Genomic DNA, 15902 nt, shown 5'->3' with positions numbered 1-15902 from the left:
AAAAAGGCCAGGGATGCTGGACATGGTGGCGCACACCTTATATCCGAGCGGTTTAGGAAGCTGAGACAGGCGGATCACAAGTTCAAAGCCAGCCTCATTAAACAGCAAGGTGCTGAACAACTCAGTGAGACTCCGTCTCTAAATAAAATAGAAAAAAATGGCCTGGGGATGTGGCTCAGTGGTTGAGTGCCTCTGAGTTCAACCCCTGTTACTCCCCTGTCCCCTACCCCCTGTGCACACACACAAAAGGCCAGGGATGGTGGCACACATCATTTGCCTATTGAGGATAGAAAGTTTGAGCCCATTATGGACAATTTAGTAAGGCCCTGTCTCAAAATAAATAAAGAAGGCTGGAAATTTAGCTTAGTGATAGGGTGCTTGTCTCTTATGCATGAGGTCCTCCATTCCATCCCCAGTACTGCAAAAAGGAAAAAAAACAAACAAACAAACAAAAAAAACAACTAAACGTCTCCTTGTATAAGGAATAAAATGTTCACAATGCAATAGGAAATCACCTATTAATACCAAGAACCAGGAAAATCACCCATGGTGAGTTGAATCAGACGTTAGAATTATATGAAAAAAATTTTAAAGCAGCCGTCATAAATACATACACTCCAATGTATAACTGTAAATTACATCAGAGTGTGGGATGCAGCTAAAGTGGTATATGGAAACAAATTGTTATGGCTACATACAGAAAAGACTCAGATTAATAATCTAAGCCATTCCCTTAAGATACAAAAATAACACAACCAAAAACAAAACAAAACAAAAATCCCCCCAAAAACAAGATTGTCAAACTTTTTTTCCAGAGTGATTAGACCATTTTACATGTCCATCAATAAAGTATGAGAGATTCAATTTCTCTTCCTCAGCATTTGGTGTGGTTACTAAATTTATTTCAACCATTTTGACAGATACAAAGTGGTTTACATTGTGATTTTAATATTTATTTTCCTAATGACTGATGATATTCTATTCACTTGCTTATTTGCTTTGGACCATATTGCTTTATCTTTTAGTATAAGAATACTGTGTTTATATGTACTGGTAACTTGTCATTCATATTTATCAACTTATTTTTCCATATTCACTTTATCTTTCAACATTTCTATGTCTTATTTTTTTAATATGTAAGCAATTCTGTGTATAATTCTAAGTTCTACTTTTTAAAATTTAATATTATGGTCTGTATTTTTTAAATTGGCAATTCTGATATATTTATGTTCACTGTAGTTGTTGATACATCTAGATTTGTTCTGTAATTTTATTTGTATGTTTTTAAAAACTTTGTTTATAGTTCCTTTTCTTGATTTTTCTTCTTTTTGGTTGACTGAATTTCTTTCTGCTTTTTCTCTCTACTTATTTCAAGGACGATACATTATATTATATAGTGGCTACTCTGAAAATTTCCTTGGAACTAGTCAGAGTTCATCAAGTAGACAGAAATTCAGTCATATGAACAGGCAAAATGTAATAGAAAGAATTATACTTTAAAAGCACAAATAAGATTATAGAAATCAATATAAATATAGAATTTAAAACTGTAGGACAAAATATTGAATATAAACTTTTAATACAGAGACCTTTAAAAAACAAGAACAACCAGTTGTTTAGTTAACCATGGTGGTTAACTACAAATGTGCTAAAGGACAATGCTAAGTTTTCCTGAGGCAGCAAGTGTAAAAGAGGAGTCACCACCTCAAGGAGAGGACAATGTGAGCACTGAGGAATTAGGATAGGGCCTCCTTCTCCTAAGGCTGAGCTCATCATCTCTGGAAAGGGTGTGGCTACCACAAGAGGCTGTGGCCTTCCTATGGTAAAGAAAGGTACCCAAAGGCCAGGGCCTAAGCTGATCTATAGAAACAGAGACAGAACCCTGATGGTACCACTGGCATTACCCAGAAAGCAGTTCAGTTCACTGATTACAGAACAAATCTAGATCTAGCTAAGCAAGCAGGGAACTGCTGGGGAGCTCCTCCGCTGACTTGTTTGGGAACAGCTGAGTGGGGAGTATTACTTGAGAGAGAGAGAAAGTAGTCTGTGAGGGTTACTGGAATCCCATACCTAAATAAAATAAATAAATAAAATAAATAAATATAAATAAAATAAAATAAATAAATATAAATAAAATAAAATAAATCCCATACCTAAATAAATAAATAAAAATAACCCACCCACCCCCACTTAAAAGGAGAATTACACCTTGGAAGAGAGACATCTTCCTGTGGATATTCTGACCCCAAAGCTCTTCCATATTCAAAGCCATGTAAAAGTGTGTTAGCTAGCAAAGAGAATGTTTCAAAGTTAGAAGGGACTAGTTAGTTCCAGCTTCACAAAGCCAGACAAAAATAGCAATTAGAACCTTCAAGACAATCTTTAGATAACTGGCATAAGAGCTGTTATAGTTTAGATCTAGAAGGTCCCTCAAATTTTCATGTGTTCAGAAGTAGATTTGGGGGAAGTGATTAGACCTTTAGACCTCTGACCTCACCAGGGGATTAATCCATGGATGACTGACTAGATTTCTAGGAGGAAGTAAGTCACTAGGGTTGTGCCCTGGAAGGGTCTGTCTTCTCTCTGGCCTTTGTCTGTCTGTCTGTCTCTCTCTTTTTTTCCCCCTCTCTCTCCTTCTCTGTTCCATGTCTGCCATGAGCTAAGAAGCATTTTTTCATCATGCTCCTTTCACCATGTTTCTGCCATGGAGTCAGGCAACCATGGACGAAATCTCTAAAACTGTGAGACAAAAATGAATCTTTCATCCTCTAAGTTGTTCTTGTCAGGTGTTTGGATCACAGCAACAAAGAGCTAACACAAAAATTTAACAAACATTATTACTGGGGCTGGGGTTGTGGCTCAGCAGAAGAGCACTCACCTAGCACATGCAAGGCCCTGGGTTTGATCCTCAGCACCACATATAAATAAATAAAATAAAGGTATTGTGTTCAACTACAACTAAAAAAAATATTTTTAAAATTTTAGAAAAACAATATTACTAATTTGTAGTGAAAGCTACTCCCAATCAACTTCAGAATCTTATGACCCTTATATTTCCTTTGCCTCCTTGATACACAAGCTATCACTATGTAGTTCAGTATGTATTTTTAATAGCACAGTTTACTTATTTTTTTATTATCAACACTTTAAAATAGCAATAGAAAATGTGTTCACATTTACTTACATACTGCCTGTTCTATTTGTTTTCCATCCTTTCTTCTATTCAGAATTTTTTTCTTGTGATTTCCCCTTCCCTTGAAATTCTTATATAAATGCTTTTAAAATATAGGAATGTTAGTAATGAATCCCCTTTTATCATAACATTTTACTTTAAATAACATTGAAAGATAATTCAATGGAAACAAGTTAATGGCAGTTATGGTGGAGAAGTCTTGAAATATTACTTCTGCTAATGTATGTTCTTCAATATTAGTTATGTGATAATGTGCCCTGATACAGACTTTTTTTGTGTGTGTACCCTGCTTGAACTATGCTCTGCTTCCTACACCTTCCTGTGGATCAATCTGTTCTTGAAACTACATGCTCATCATGTTGTAAAACGTGGCATTTTTTTCTTTCTTTTTATTTTTCTTATTTTGTATACCAATTATACATTGTGTGAGACAATCCATTCTATTCTACAATTCTCTGAATTACTCCCTTTTATTTTCTATTTCCTATCATATTCTATATTATTTCTTCCTACCTGTGACTTATCTTCTGTTGACATATTGATTGTACATTAAGTTCCATTGATTATTTTTTATTTATTAAAGTTTTATTTATTTCTTTTGCAATATTCTTGGAGTAATTTTTATAGTCTCTGGTTTCTTACTTATTTCTAATAGTCTCTTTTTAGATTTTATACATTCACATAATAATTAAAATATATAAAGCACCTAGAGGTCAAAACTCTTGCTAATTGTTATCAACAAATGCTTATATAATGGGCAACTTTCCTCTATTTGATCTTGCATGTTAATTCATATATGAGTGGTTTAATTATGATAGATTTTTTTCTGATTACTTATAATGCCAACAAGTAATATACAATTCTGTAACATTATGCCATACATACACATCTGAACTGTATTACCCCTCTTCCTTTTTTTTTTTAAATTGAGGATGTCTTCTTCTAAAGACAAATTACTTTTGCTTCTGCTTGGAGAAAGGGCTGCCTACTTAATAAAACAAATACTATCTTTTTTCAGAAGACTTCTGAGGTTCAGTGCCCTTAACTTCTTGCTGCTTTAAGTTTTAGGATGTATCCAGTCCTGGGCTTTTCTTGGTTGGTAGGCTTCTCATGGTGTCTTCTATTTCATCACTTGATATGAATAGAGAGCCTACATCTTGGAAGCAAATTTTTACACCTCACATATCAGATAGAATACTAATCTCAAGGATATATAAAGAACTCAAATAGCTAAGCATCAAAAAAAAAAAACCCAATAAAAAAATGGATCAAGGACATGAACAGACACTTTTCAGAAAAGGATATAAAATCAATCAAATATATGAAAAAATGTTCATCGTCCCTAGCAATTAGAGAAATGCAAATCAGAACTACTCTAAGATACCCTCTCACTCTAGTCAGAATGGCAGCTATTATGAAGACAATAAATGTTGGTGAGGATGTGGGGAAAAAAGCACACTCATACATTGCTGGTAGGACTTCAAATTGGTGCAGCCAATATGGAAAGCAGTATGGAGAATCCTTGGAAAACTAGGATTGGAATCACCATCTGACCCAGCTATTCCACTCTTCTGTCTATGCCCAAAGGACTTAAAAACAGCATACTACAGGGACATAGCCACATCACAATGTTTGTAGCAGCACAATTCACAATAGCTAAACTGTGGAACCAACCTAGATGCCCTTCAGTAGGTGAATGGATTAAAAAATATGGTATATATACAAAACGGAATATTACTCAGCAATAAAAGAGAATAAAATTATGGGATTTGCAGGTAAATGGATGAAGTTGGGGAAGATAATGCTAAGTGAAGTTAGCCAATCCCAAAAATCAAATGCCGAATGTTTTCTCTGATATAAGAAGTCTGATTCATACTGGAGTACGGAGGGGGAGCATGAGAGGAATAGAGGAACTCTAGATAGGGCAGAGGTGTTGGAGGGGAAGGGAGGGGGCATGGGGTTAGCAATAATGTGAATGTGAATAATGTGGAATGTGATGGACATCATTATTCAAAGTACATGTGTGAAGACATGAATTGGTGTGAACATACTTTATATACAAACAGAGATATGAAAAATTTTGCTTTATATGTGTCATAAGAATTGCAATGCATTCTGCTGTCATGTAGTTTAGAAATAAAATCAATTAAAAAAAAGAGCCTTACATGCCACAAAAAAAAAAAAAAGTTTTAGGATGTAAGTGACAGTATAGTCACTGGTCATCTTTAGCAATTACTTGTAAATTTGAGTTCCAATTCCCTTCTCTCTCTTTTTTCCTGACTATACAATATCAAATTTTTAGATTCATTGAGTGTATTAATCATGACTTTTAAATTTAGGATTTACTTGTAGCAGTAGAGTCCTTCAGAACAACCTGTCTAACTACTACCAAAATCAAATTCTCAAATAGATTTTTTATTACTTAAACTTAATAAATACTTGATAGTGATTCTGCTGCAACTTGCTACTTGGAAATTACTAGTATACACAGTCAAAGCATGTAAGAATATTCCGAGGTAAAATTTTGGTATTTTTATAAAAACAATTTAATAATTATCTACCACTTTTATTTTAATTTTGCCTGAATGAACATCATCATTTTTTCCTGAATTTCTATTTGAGATTTTTAGAGGTTATTTTAGAGATATTTTGGAGCTATTTCAGTGCAAGTTCCAGATGATTTATTTAAAAGTTTAGGTTAACTAAACATTTTACCACACAAATAAAATCTTTAGTTCCCATTAAACATAGCAAGAATTGGAACTCAAATTCTTGGGAATAAACTTATACACAAGAATATATTTATGAGGACAGTAAATCACTCATTTTAGAGTTGTCGTGAAATCTCATTTAAATTAAGTGAAAGATGTTATATGAAGTACTGTTATTATAACTTTTACTGATTTAGATTATTAATGAAAAAATTTATTCTTATATCAGATATTGTAAGTCATCCACAGTAGTGCTAGAAAAAATGACAAAACACAAAATATAATTTTTATTAGAAATTTGTCAGTTTACAAGGAACAAAGTACACACATGTAAAATAAAATAGAAAAAAGCCACAAATCTAAAATATAATTGGGAAAAATTTTAGGAATATTTACCTATCATTTTGAATCTCAAACTCTTAGAATTTTCCTCAAATTTCCAACCATTATTTTCTAGAATTTATTGCATAATTCAGTGAATCACTAATCTCATACATTTGAGCACATCATAATCACATGAATGGCTTGCTCAAAATAGAAATTCTTGGAACCATAAAGACTAAGGAAATTAGAATCCTTGGGAAACTGGGTGACTTTAAATTTTAAGAATTCCAGGTAATTCTAAATCAGTTTCAAGACAGTAGACTGAATGATCTTTGGCTTGATTCTCCCACTCAAATTACATAAATGGACCCTGAATTAACTGACAGTTGGATTTATTCTTATTTTTAATAAAATCAAAACAATTATAATTATTAATAGGATTTTGAGTGTGTGTACATTAGCCATTTATAATGACTTGAGGTGAATTTCTTCACTATATAGTTCATTTGCTTCTGGTAAGAATTCTTTTTAAACTGTTATGTTCCTGTTTTCTGAAAGTCTGTGATGATTGATTTAGCACACTTATTTTCCAAGTTTTTAATACATAAATATTTTGTCTCAGAGTTTGGGATGAGGATAATCCTTGGCATTAGGCACTAATATCATGTAATAGTGTTTTCTTACAGTTTTTAGAACAAATATCTAAAAAGTATATAAAGACATGATTTTGTTAATAACTAGCCCTATATGAATATTTATATGTACAATTATATGCAAATATAACATAGTAATTATATTCAAATTTAAAGTGTTCATTTGGCAGAGATCATGCTACACAAACACAATCACATTGTTTTTGTCCAGGCTGGGAGTTTATGAATTAGCTTAATTTTTTGTGTACCACTATACCAAAGTTGCATTTTAGTGTCTTCTTTCTGTCCAAATTACAGTTTATCCTCTTTTCAGATATCACATGTATCCTCAGCTACAAGTATAAGTGTAAAGGAGTGTCCTGGATTGCAAAGGATTGTTTTGAAACAAGAGAAAGCAACTCTATCACTTTTATACAAAAGTCTCTCCTCCACTCATTGTCTATTGTCTTAAAAATATAGAATTAATTTTTTTTTCCAATTAGTATTTATGTCGTGGGGTATCCATGTCTTCTCTCTTTCAGTGTCTGTATCTCTGTTTCACTGTTTTTCTCTCTCTCTGTATATATATATATATATATATATATATATATACACATGATTATGAATATATATATAAAATTACATGTATATAAACAGCTATAAATATACAAATATATAGACTATATATAGTAATACATTCAAAGATATAATATTGTATTTGCATAAACATAAATATAAAAATACATTTATCAAAATCTAAATGTAGTATATTATATATATAGATATGTATGTAAATTCATATATGAACATACACACGTTAAAAAAAAGTGAGAAAACTAAAGATACCAGAGCATGAATATCAATTTAATGGGGAGAAGACATGAGGCATTGGATTTTGAGTAGCTATGTTTTAAAAGCCCACCAGGAATTTTTCTGTGTAGAGCTGCTGATGACTTCTAATACAGATAGCTAAATTTCTTCTAACTTTCAAAGTCAATGAAATAGTTTGGGTTTGCATTAACTAATAATTACATATGCATTGATTTTTAAACTTAATGAATGTATATTTAAATCCTAATTTTGAAGATGATTTTCTTTTTATTATTTATAATGCCAACAAGCCACATATATTTCTGTGAGATTGTGCCAAACATGCACATATGAACTGTATTGACCCTCTTCCTTTATTAGAAAGTGTTTTCCAACTGTTATCACTGGGGCTTCTGCAGTTGAACACGAACACATGGTATGGCACCCAGTTTTTCTATTCTGTGCTTCCCAGTTCTGTCTCACCAAATAGTGACAACCACATTTAGTTTATCTACTATGTCACAGAGTGATTTTGATTATTAATGTTCTAGTTAAAATGAATATATATCAATGTAAATAACAGAAGTTGCCCAGCTTAATGATTTCAACAAGAATGAAGGCAGTAATGTGTATTTTAACCAAAATTTTGAAGAATCATTTATATTATTAAGTAGTATACAAATATAAAAATGACTGTAATGTTCATAGGGTGTAACTGTTGTTTTGAATACAAACTTGATCTTGAGAGGTTTCATGCAAAATATAATTAAAATAACATGAAATACAGTGTGATTCTTCAATAGAATTAATCATTTTATGTATTCGAACATATGCAAGTCATCTTGCATCATTGGTAAATTCAGAATTCCATTTTTTTTTGTTATGAGCAAACGTGTAGGGATTGATGAAAATATAAACTTCAAGAATTCATCACAAACTAGCATGTGATGTAATATTCTACATATTTGTAGAATACTATATTCAAAAACCTTTGCCATTCCCTGGATATTATTATTATTTAGTTTGCCAGTTTGTAAGAACCAAGATCTTCCAAACACAGTAGGCAATAGGAAAGTCCATTTGTTTGCTCATGAATTTTCTGCAGGCACTGAAGATTCAGGCAAATAATTGACAGTCATTTTCAACTAGATATTAGACTCACACCTTCTCTAAACATTTTTGTGAGAGAATGCCCTATCAACTTATAACTAATCCCCTAATATCCTCTTACAGACTTAATTTTGTTTTATTATTTGTTTTTGTACTACTCTACTTTTTATAATAAGAATCAGTGTACAGTGCCAATGTTAGCATAGCAAATTATTATCAGAAATTGGGTTAACTTTATTAAGTTTCCATTTAGTATTTTTTATTTAACTATAATTTATACAAGGAAATGGTTCATAGCTGCCCAAATTGTCTGTGAATGTAACTTATTTGTAGTTTAAAAATCAATACACTTTCTACCTTTAAAGAAAATCCGTTCTATCTCCAGAATATAAAATTAAAATTATAACTATATTTTAAAATTTTAATTCCTACACTAATAATAATGGTTTATTAATTTAGAATAAAAAACACAGATGGCTTTGGTTTCTTTATTAAAACCTTAGATTAGTGTGCAACAAGACAGAAATTGAAAATGTCTTTTCCTGTTAGTTAAAGATAATCTTAAGTCAATTTATTTCTCTTTAATTGGGAACAGGTTTGAATGAACTTCCCAGATATATTAGCTAAGTTTGTTTTTAGTTATTTAAATTTAGCTAATAAATATATGTAATAAAATTACAGAGTATGAGCATTCTAGGAGTTTAATAGGTTTAAATTTTCATCACACATAACAAGTAAAACCTTAGTTTTTCTTTGGACTTTGTATTGAACAAATTTCCATGAACTAGTTATACTTCTAATATTTTAATTGAGAACACTTAGAGACATGAATATGCTTTGTTATACTGTAATTGGAGATCTAGTTAGTCAAGGAAATGATGGTCTTTTGCCAAAATTAATTCTGGCAAGCAACTCTGGAATAATATATTAAATCCCAAACCATAAAAACAGCACCTCAGAAAAAAGGAACTGATGATTCAAGGTTGGCAGGGTCTCCCTGTGCTTAATTTAAGGACTAGCTTAAAGGCTGGTCAAAACAATATTGGAAAAGGATGAATTTATCTTTCCAACATGTTCCCAGAGTTCAAAAATATAATAGAGATATCAAAAAGATTGTTGAAAATTACAGCTTTAGAAAATTAGGTCACAAGATGAATTTGGAAGCTATCAATAAGTAAGAGCCAAAAATTATAATAGAAATGGTTTTTTTTTTGAAAGCCTTTATACAATTTCCCTCTGAGGAATATTTGTTTGCCTGTATTCTCCCTCCTTTTTAGCAATATGTTTCCTCTATCTAGACTTGTTAATTAATTCCTCATTAAAGAACTTAATTTTTGAAGGTAACAATCTTTATCATACAATTCACAAGTGAGTCCAACTCCATGAAGTCATGACCCTCCCATTTAATTCTCATCCTTGTAACTGTAAAGTGCTTATTCTTACACAGTTCTGGTTGTACCTTCCATTCACATTGTCCTTCCAGTGATGGTACACTGCTAGAATCTCCTTAACAAAGAACTTAGGGGCCATAACTTCCTTTTTAAAAATTAGTTTTTAAATTTATATATGACAGTGGAATGAATTACAATTCATATTACACAGATAGAGCACAATTTTTCATATCTCTGGTTGTATACAAAGTATATTCACAACAATTCATGTCTTCATACATGTACTTTGGATAACGATGACCATTACATTCCACCATAATTTCTAACCCCATGCCCCCTCCCTTCCTCTCCAACACCTTTGCTCTATCTAGAGTTTGTCTATTCCTCCCATGCTCCCTCTCCTTACCCCACTAGGAATCAGTCTCCTTACATCAGAGAAAACATTTGGCATTTGGTTTTTTGGAATTGGCTAACTTCACTTAGCATTATCTCCTCCAGCTCCATCCATTTACCTCCAAATTCCATGATTTTATTCTATTTTATTGCTGAGTAATATTTCATTGTGTATAAATACCACATTTTTTTTATCCATTCATCTACTGAAGGGCATCTAGGTTGGTTCCACAATTTAGCAGTTGTGAATTGTGCTGCTATAAACACTGATGTGGCTGTGTCCCTGTAGTATGCTATTTTTAAGTCCTTTGGGTATAGACTGAAGAGAGGGATAGCTGGGTCAAATGGTGGTTCCATTCCCAATTTTCAAATAAATGGGATGGATTCAAATTTAAAAGTTTCTTCTCAGCAAAAGAAACAATCTCTGAGGTGAATAGAGAGCCTACATCTTGGGAGCAAATCTTTACACCTCACACATCAGAGAGAGCACTAATCTCAAGGGTATATAAAGAACTCAAAAAGTTAAACACCAAAAAAACCAAAAAAACCCAAAAAACAAATAACCCAATCAATAAATGGGACAAGGACCTGAACAGACACTTCTCAGATGATGATATACAATCAATCAATAAATATATGAAAAAATGTTCATCATCATTAGCAATTAGAGAAATATAAATCAAAACTACTCTAAGATTAGATCTCACTCAAGTCAGAATGGAAGTTATTACGAACACAAGCAACAAGAAGTGTTGGCGAGGATGTAGGGATAAAGGTACACTCATACACTGCTGGTGGGACTGCAAATTGGTGCAGCCAATATGGAAAGCAGTATGGATATTCTATAAGTGCCTTTTATATATAACTTTTTAGAGTAAGACACTTCAAAACTAAGTAATATACTTTCGTATACATTGTTTGTGAAAGAGCTACGGAATATTCAAACAACCATTGTTAGTAGTCTGGTCTATCTATTTTATTTCACAAATAAATCAATTGAAGAGAGAGGAAAAGGTGAATGAATGAATAAGTCCAATGGTAACTAGATGACAAAATAAATTTTCTGTGAAGTAACACATTGAACAGATATAGAAAAGCAAGGAACTCTGTCAAAATCCAGTTTTGATTTAAACTAGCTTGATCTTTTTTTGCCATCATAGAATCTTAACCACTTGATATGGGTGTGTGGGGGAGTGGGGTGGAGAGGAAAAGAGATCTGTACCTTGTGTGGAAATTATCCACAACATAATTTAGGGATTTCACTCTCCAAAACAAGAGAACTACATAAACAACTTGTTCCAGATCATATATTTCCTGTTAAACTAGGAAAGTTTGCTCCTGGTTAGGTGAGTAGGCACTTGTTACATAAAATAAAGATCAATGTCCTAGTGATGGATAAGTAAAGAACAGCATTATTGCCCATGAGAGTCCTTGGTATAAATAGTGTATTTTAATTATCTGAATATTAACATGAAATTAACTCCTAAAGGAAAAGAGTTTTTCTGAAACTTACAATATGACAAGGACAAAACAGCATATAAGAACTTACAATAACAGATAATAATGAGAAGAAATTAATTTTAAGCCTAATAGAATCCCACCTATATCTTACTATATCTATCGATTACTATTCTTCAGTGTGTTTTGGCTTATGCCTCCAATACCCATTCTATATCTAGTTTTACACAGGCATTTTCTCCTACATTTTGTATATATTTTCCCTTTATATTAAAATGAAAAAAAAATAATAATTAAATTGGATACTGGGCAATTTTCATTTGATAATCATAGATCCCTATATTAGGTTTTTAAATGCTTTATAAGCAACATTTCATTCAAAATGTTTAAAATACATTAGGTCTATATTAAAAATAAAATTTGATTAGTGAGGGAAAAGAGATTGAAATTTTGTTAATATTTAAGGTAAAATAAGAAGAAGTTATAAAACACAAAAAACACAGTTGCCTAGACTAGAAGAGCATAGGAGTACCTATAAGGGACTATCATTTATATGATGAAAAATGTCCTCTTTCAATTAACTTACACTGTTCAGAATGTCTCATAAGGAACAGAGATTTTTTTTAAGTGAATATATAAATAGGTTAGTGTGGCAAAAAAAATCGTGTGAACTTATTAGCATGAAGTAAAAAGTGTAATAATACTTCAAGAAATATTAGTAAGGGGAATAAGGAATGTACAAGTTGATTTAGGCACTTCATTTTCCCAAATCACAGACATAAAGTGGTTTCATTTCACATTCCATTCTGTTACAGTACTTTGGAAATACCTCTCAGACTATCTATATTCTTCAGGAGCAATAACTATAGTAATTACTACAGTAATTACTTTGTGAGAAAACATAATTCTAATGCAGTCTGATTTAATCACAAACAGAAAGTGCTTATCATTATGTTTTGGCGATGAAAGATATCAACGAAGCTATTACTTTAATAGATTAACAATGTCTTCTATAGTTGAGAAAGAAAAGGGAGATGATGGCAAGTAGCTTATTAGTTTGTATCCTGATGATAGTCAAAGAATCTTAGAATTCTGAGATTCAAACATTCCTAAAGATAATAAAATTCCCTTGCCAATCTAATTGCTGAAATCATCCATTTGTTTGAAATGTAAGTCACATTTTATACTAGATCATAAATTTCTGAAAAACAACAAATTGGATGAATTTATAGAAAAAAAAAATCATACTTGAGATAAACAAAAGTCAGTGTTTCCAGCAAGTAAAACTCTCCAAGAGTGAAATGTGCTTCTTCTTAGGTAGAGATTACCCCGTTTTAAACATTACTCAGGAAACTTTTTGACACATATGTCTTCAATAAAGGGAAATGATTACTGTAGATCACATTGAGCTTTCAATCTATTTTTAAAATTTAAAAATAAAATAAATAGTATGAGTACCTGTCCTAGCAATATTACATATGAAATAGACACTTATTAAGTAAAATATGGAATTCACTGCTGGGAAACTCCAAACAAAAAAGTTTTATGGTAAAACATTAAAATATATTCTTCTAATATAACATAATTAAGATGATTTGTAAAAGTGTGTGCAAACAATATTGTTGAAAGCAAAAATAGTGTACTATAAAATTTAAGTAAATAATTGATTAAATATGCCAATACTTTTGAGATAATCTGAAATAGATAATATCCTTGTATTATAGAACATAAATGATGAGCCTCCTGTATGCAATCCACCACATTTGGAAACTCGGATTTACTCCATTGTTAAGGCTCCTTTTGTTCACCTCAACTGTTCAGACAAAGATTCTCCAAAGGAACAGCTGAGCTATTCGATTGTAGGAGGTAAGACAGATTATTGCAAATACATCACTTCTTTGCTATTTTATAAGATACTCATGTGAGATATTTTGTAACTGTTGGAAACAAATTAGGGAACTGTAGTAGTAGCTGAAACAAATTGGGGAATACTTTTAAATAAAAACTTAAACTGTAGAAACAATAATACATAATGTAGTTTTTTGTCTGTTTTATTACCTCATCATTTTCAGGAAATACAAATAATCAGTTCACACTTCGGAGACTGGGTGTTGATCCTCCTTCTCTGGTCATCAGGCAGAATTTCCAGTATGATGTATTTCAAGGGATTCAAGACCCAGTGACTTTCCAGTTGCTTATTGAAGTCACTGATGAATTAGGTGGGAATAAAGCTCGTCAGCTGTCAGCTACTACCACAGTCATAATTCATGTGCTTCCCTGGACCACAGCACAGCCAACTTCTTCCACAAAAACATCTACAACTACAGTAAGCATCTAGTGATAAACTGCAATTCTAAAGTAGTCTGAGTTAGTCATGAACATAGAAAGTGCTTGGGTACTCTCACAGGATTATCCTGATGTTTTCGCAATGAAAGACATAAATGAAAGTTACTTTAGTTCTGCTGAATTCTCATCATCAAAATAAGGATAAATCATTGTAGCTGTTAACTATTAAATTTGAATTAAAGTAAATATATTGGGGCTGGAGATGTGGCTCAAGCGGTAGTGCGCTCGCCTGGCATGCGTGCGGCCCGAGTTAGATCCTCAGCACCACATACAAACAAAGATGTTGTGTCCGCCGAAAACTAAAAAATAAATATTAAAAATTCTCTCTCTCTCTCTCTTTCTCTCTCTCTCTTAAAAAAATAAATATATCAACGTTAATAATTTTTGTAGGCCTTTATGCCATTTAGTTTAGGATACTTAGTAATTTTGTAGATTCTAAATATAGTATACTTTTCTTTATTTAAGTTAATACTCAGAACAGTTATAAACAAAGCACCATAATAGGTTTCTGAAAATATCTGATAACTTGTTTTCTTGAAAAACATAGTCTCGCTAGAGACAAGACATATACTTTGTCTTAGTTCGAGCAACGAAAATACCATAGACTGAGTAGCTGAAACAATGAACATTCATGACCTACCATTCTGTAAGCATGGAAACCCAAAATTAACACAATGGCCAATTCAAGGTCTGCTAAGTCCATTCCTAGGTTCATAGATGTCCAACTTCTCATTATGTCCTCATGTGGTGGAGAGTTAGAGACCTTTGAGGTCTCTTTTGTAAGTGTACTAATGCTATTTAATAGAGTGTCACACTCATAACCTAATCATATATAAAGACCTTACCTCCCGATACGGTTATATTGAGGGTTAGGATTTCAATGTGTATATTTTGAGGGAACACATCATTTAGTCCCTAACATGTTTAGAACAATTTATATAAAGAATACACAGTTTTAAATGATACAAATTATAGTACAATGTTATTTAACTTTGAAATTGAAAATAGGCTTTTTGCTCTAGGAAGCCATGAGTTCTTCACAAAGAGAGGACAAAAATTATGATGTAGTTCTTGCCGAACAGATGAGAGAGAGAGAGAGAGAGAGAGAGAGAGAGAGAGAGAGTCCGTGTGTGTGTGTGTGTGTGTGTTTGTGTTAATGTAAAGAGAAGAAAAAAATTGGATTACCCTGGGAAAAATATGTATTCTGTTGAAATTATGAAATGTTGAGAAGGTAGTGAAGCCAGTATTGCCAGAATAAAAAGGGCTGAGGATATATCTCAGTAGTAAAGAAAAAGGAAGCCCATGATAAACATGTAAACTATTAAACATAGGATGTCTTGACTGTAAAGCTGAGAAGTACAAATATCAATGACAGGAAGTTATGACCATTTCAAAGAAGGAAAGACAAATGCTCCCTGTTTGGTAATCTTTAAAATACAAATAAAGAGAAAAATCAATTATGCAATAGAATTGGTCTTTTTGATTTCAGATAGGAGGGGTTTAAAGCAGTCAACTAGGCATTCATGTCCATGTC

The 15902-nt window shown here is 32.1% G+C and overlaps 1 protein-coding gene across 1 annotated transcript in view; it reads left to right on the top strand.

Moving 5' to 3' along the window:
• LOC125611345 (protocadherin Fat 1-like) overlaps nucleotides 1-15902 on the top strand; it is a 146019-nt gene that overhangs the window by 72839 nt on the left and 57278 nt on the right. The window contains exons 17-18 of the mRNA XM_048785927.1: nucleotides 13747-13888; nucleotides 14095-14348. Coding sequence (XP_048641884.1) covers nucleotides 13747-13888; nucleotides 14095-14348 — 396 coding nt within the window. The remainder of the gene's footprint in view (nucleotides 1-13746; nucleotides 13889-14094; nucleotides 14349-15902) is intronic.

The sequence above is a fragment of the Marmota marmota genome, unplaced genomic scaffold, assembly GCF_001458135.2.
Source record: "Marmota marmota marmota unplaced genomic scaffold, marMar, whole genome shotgun sequence".
NCBI lineage: Eukaryota > Metazoa > Chordata > Mammalia > Rodentia > Sciuridae > Marmota > Marmota marmota.
This window is presented reverse-complemented; position numbering and strand designations above follow the sequence as displayed.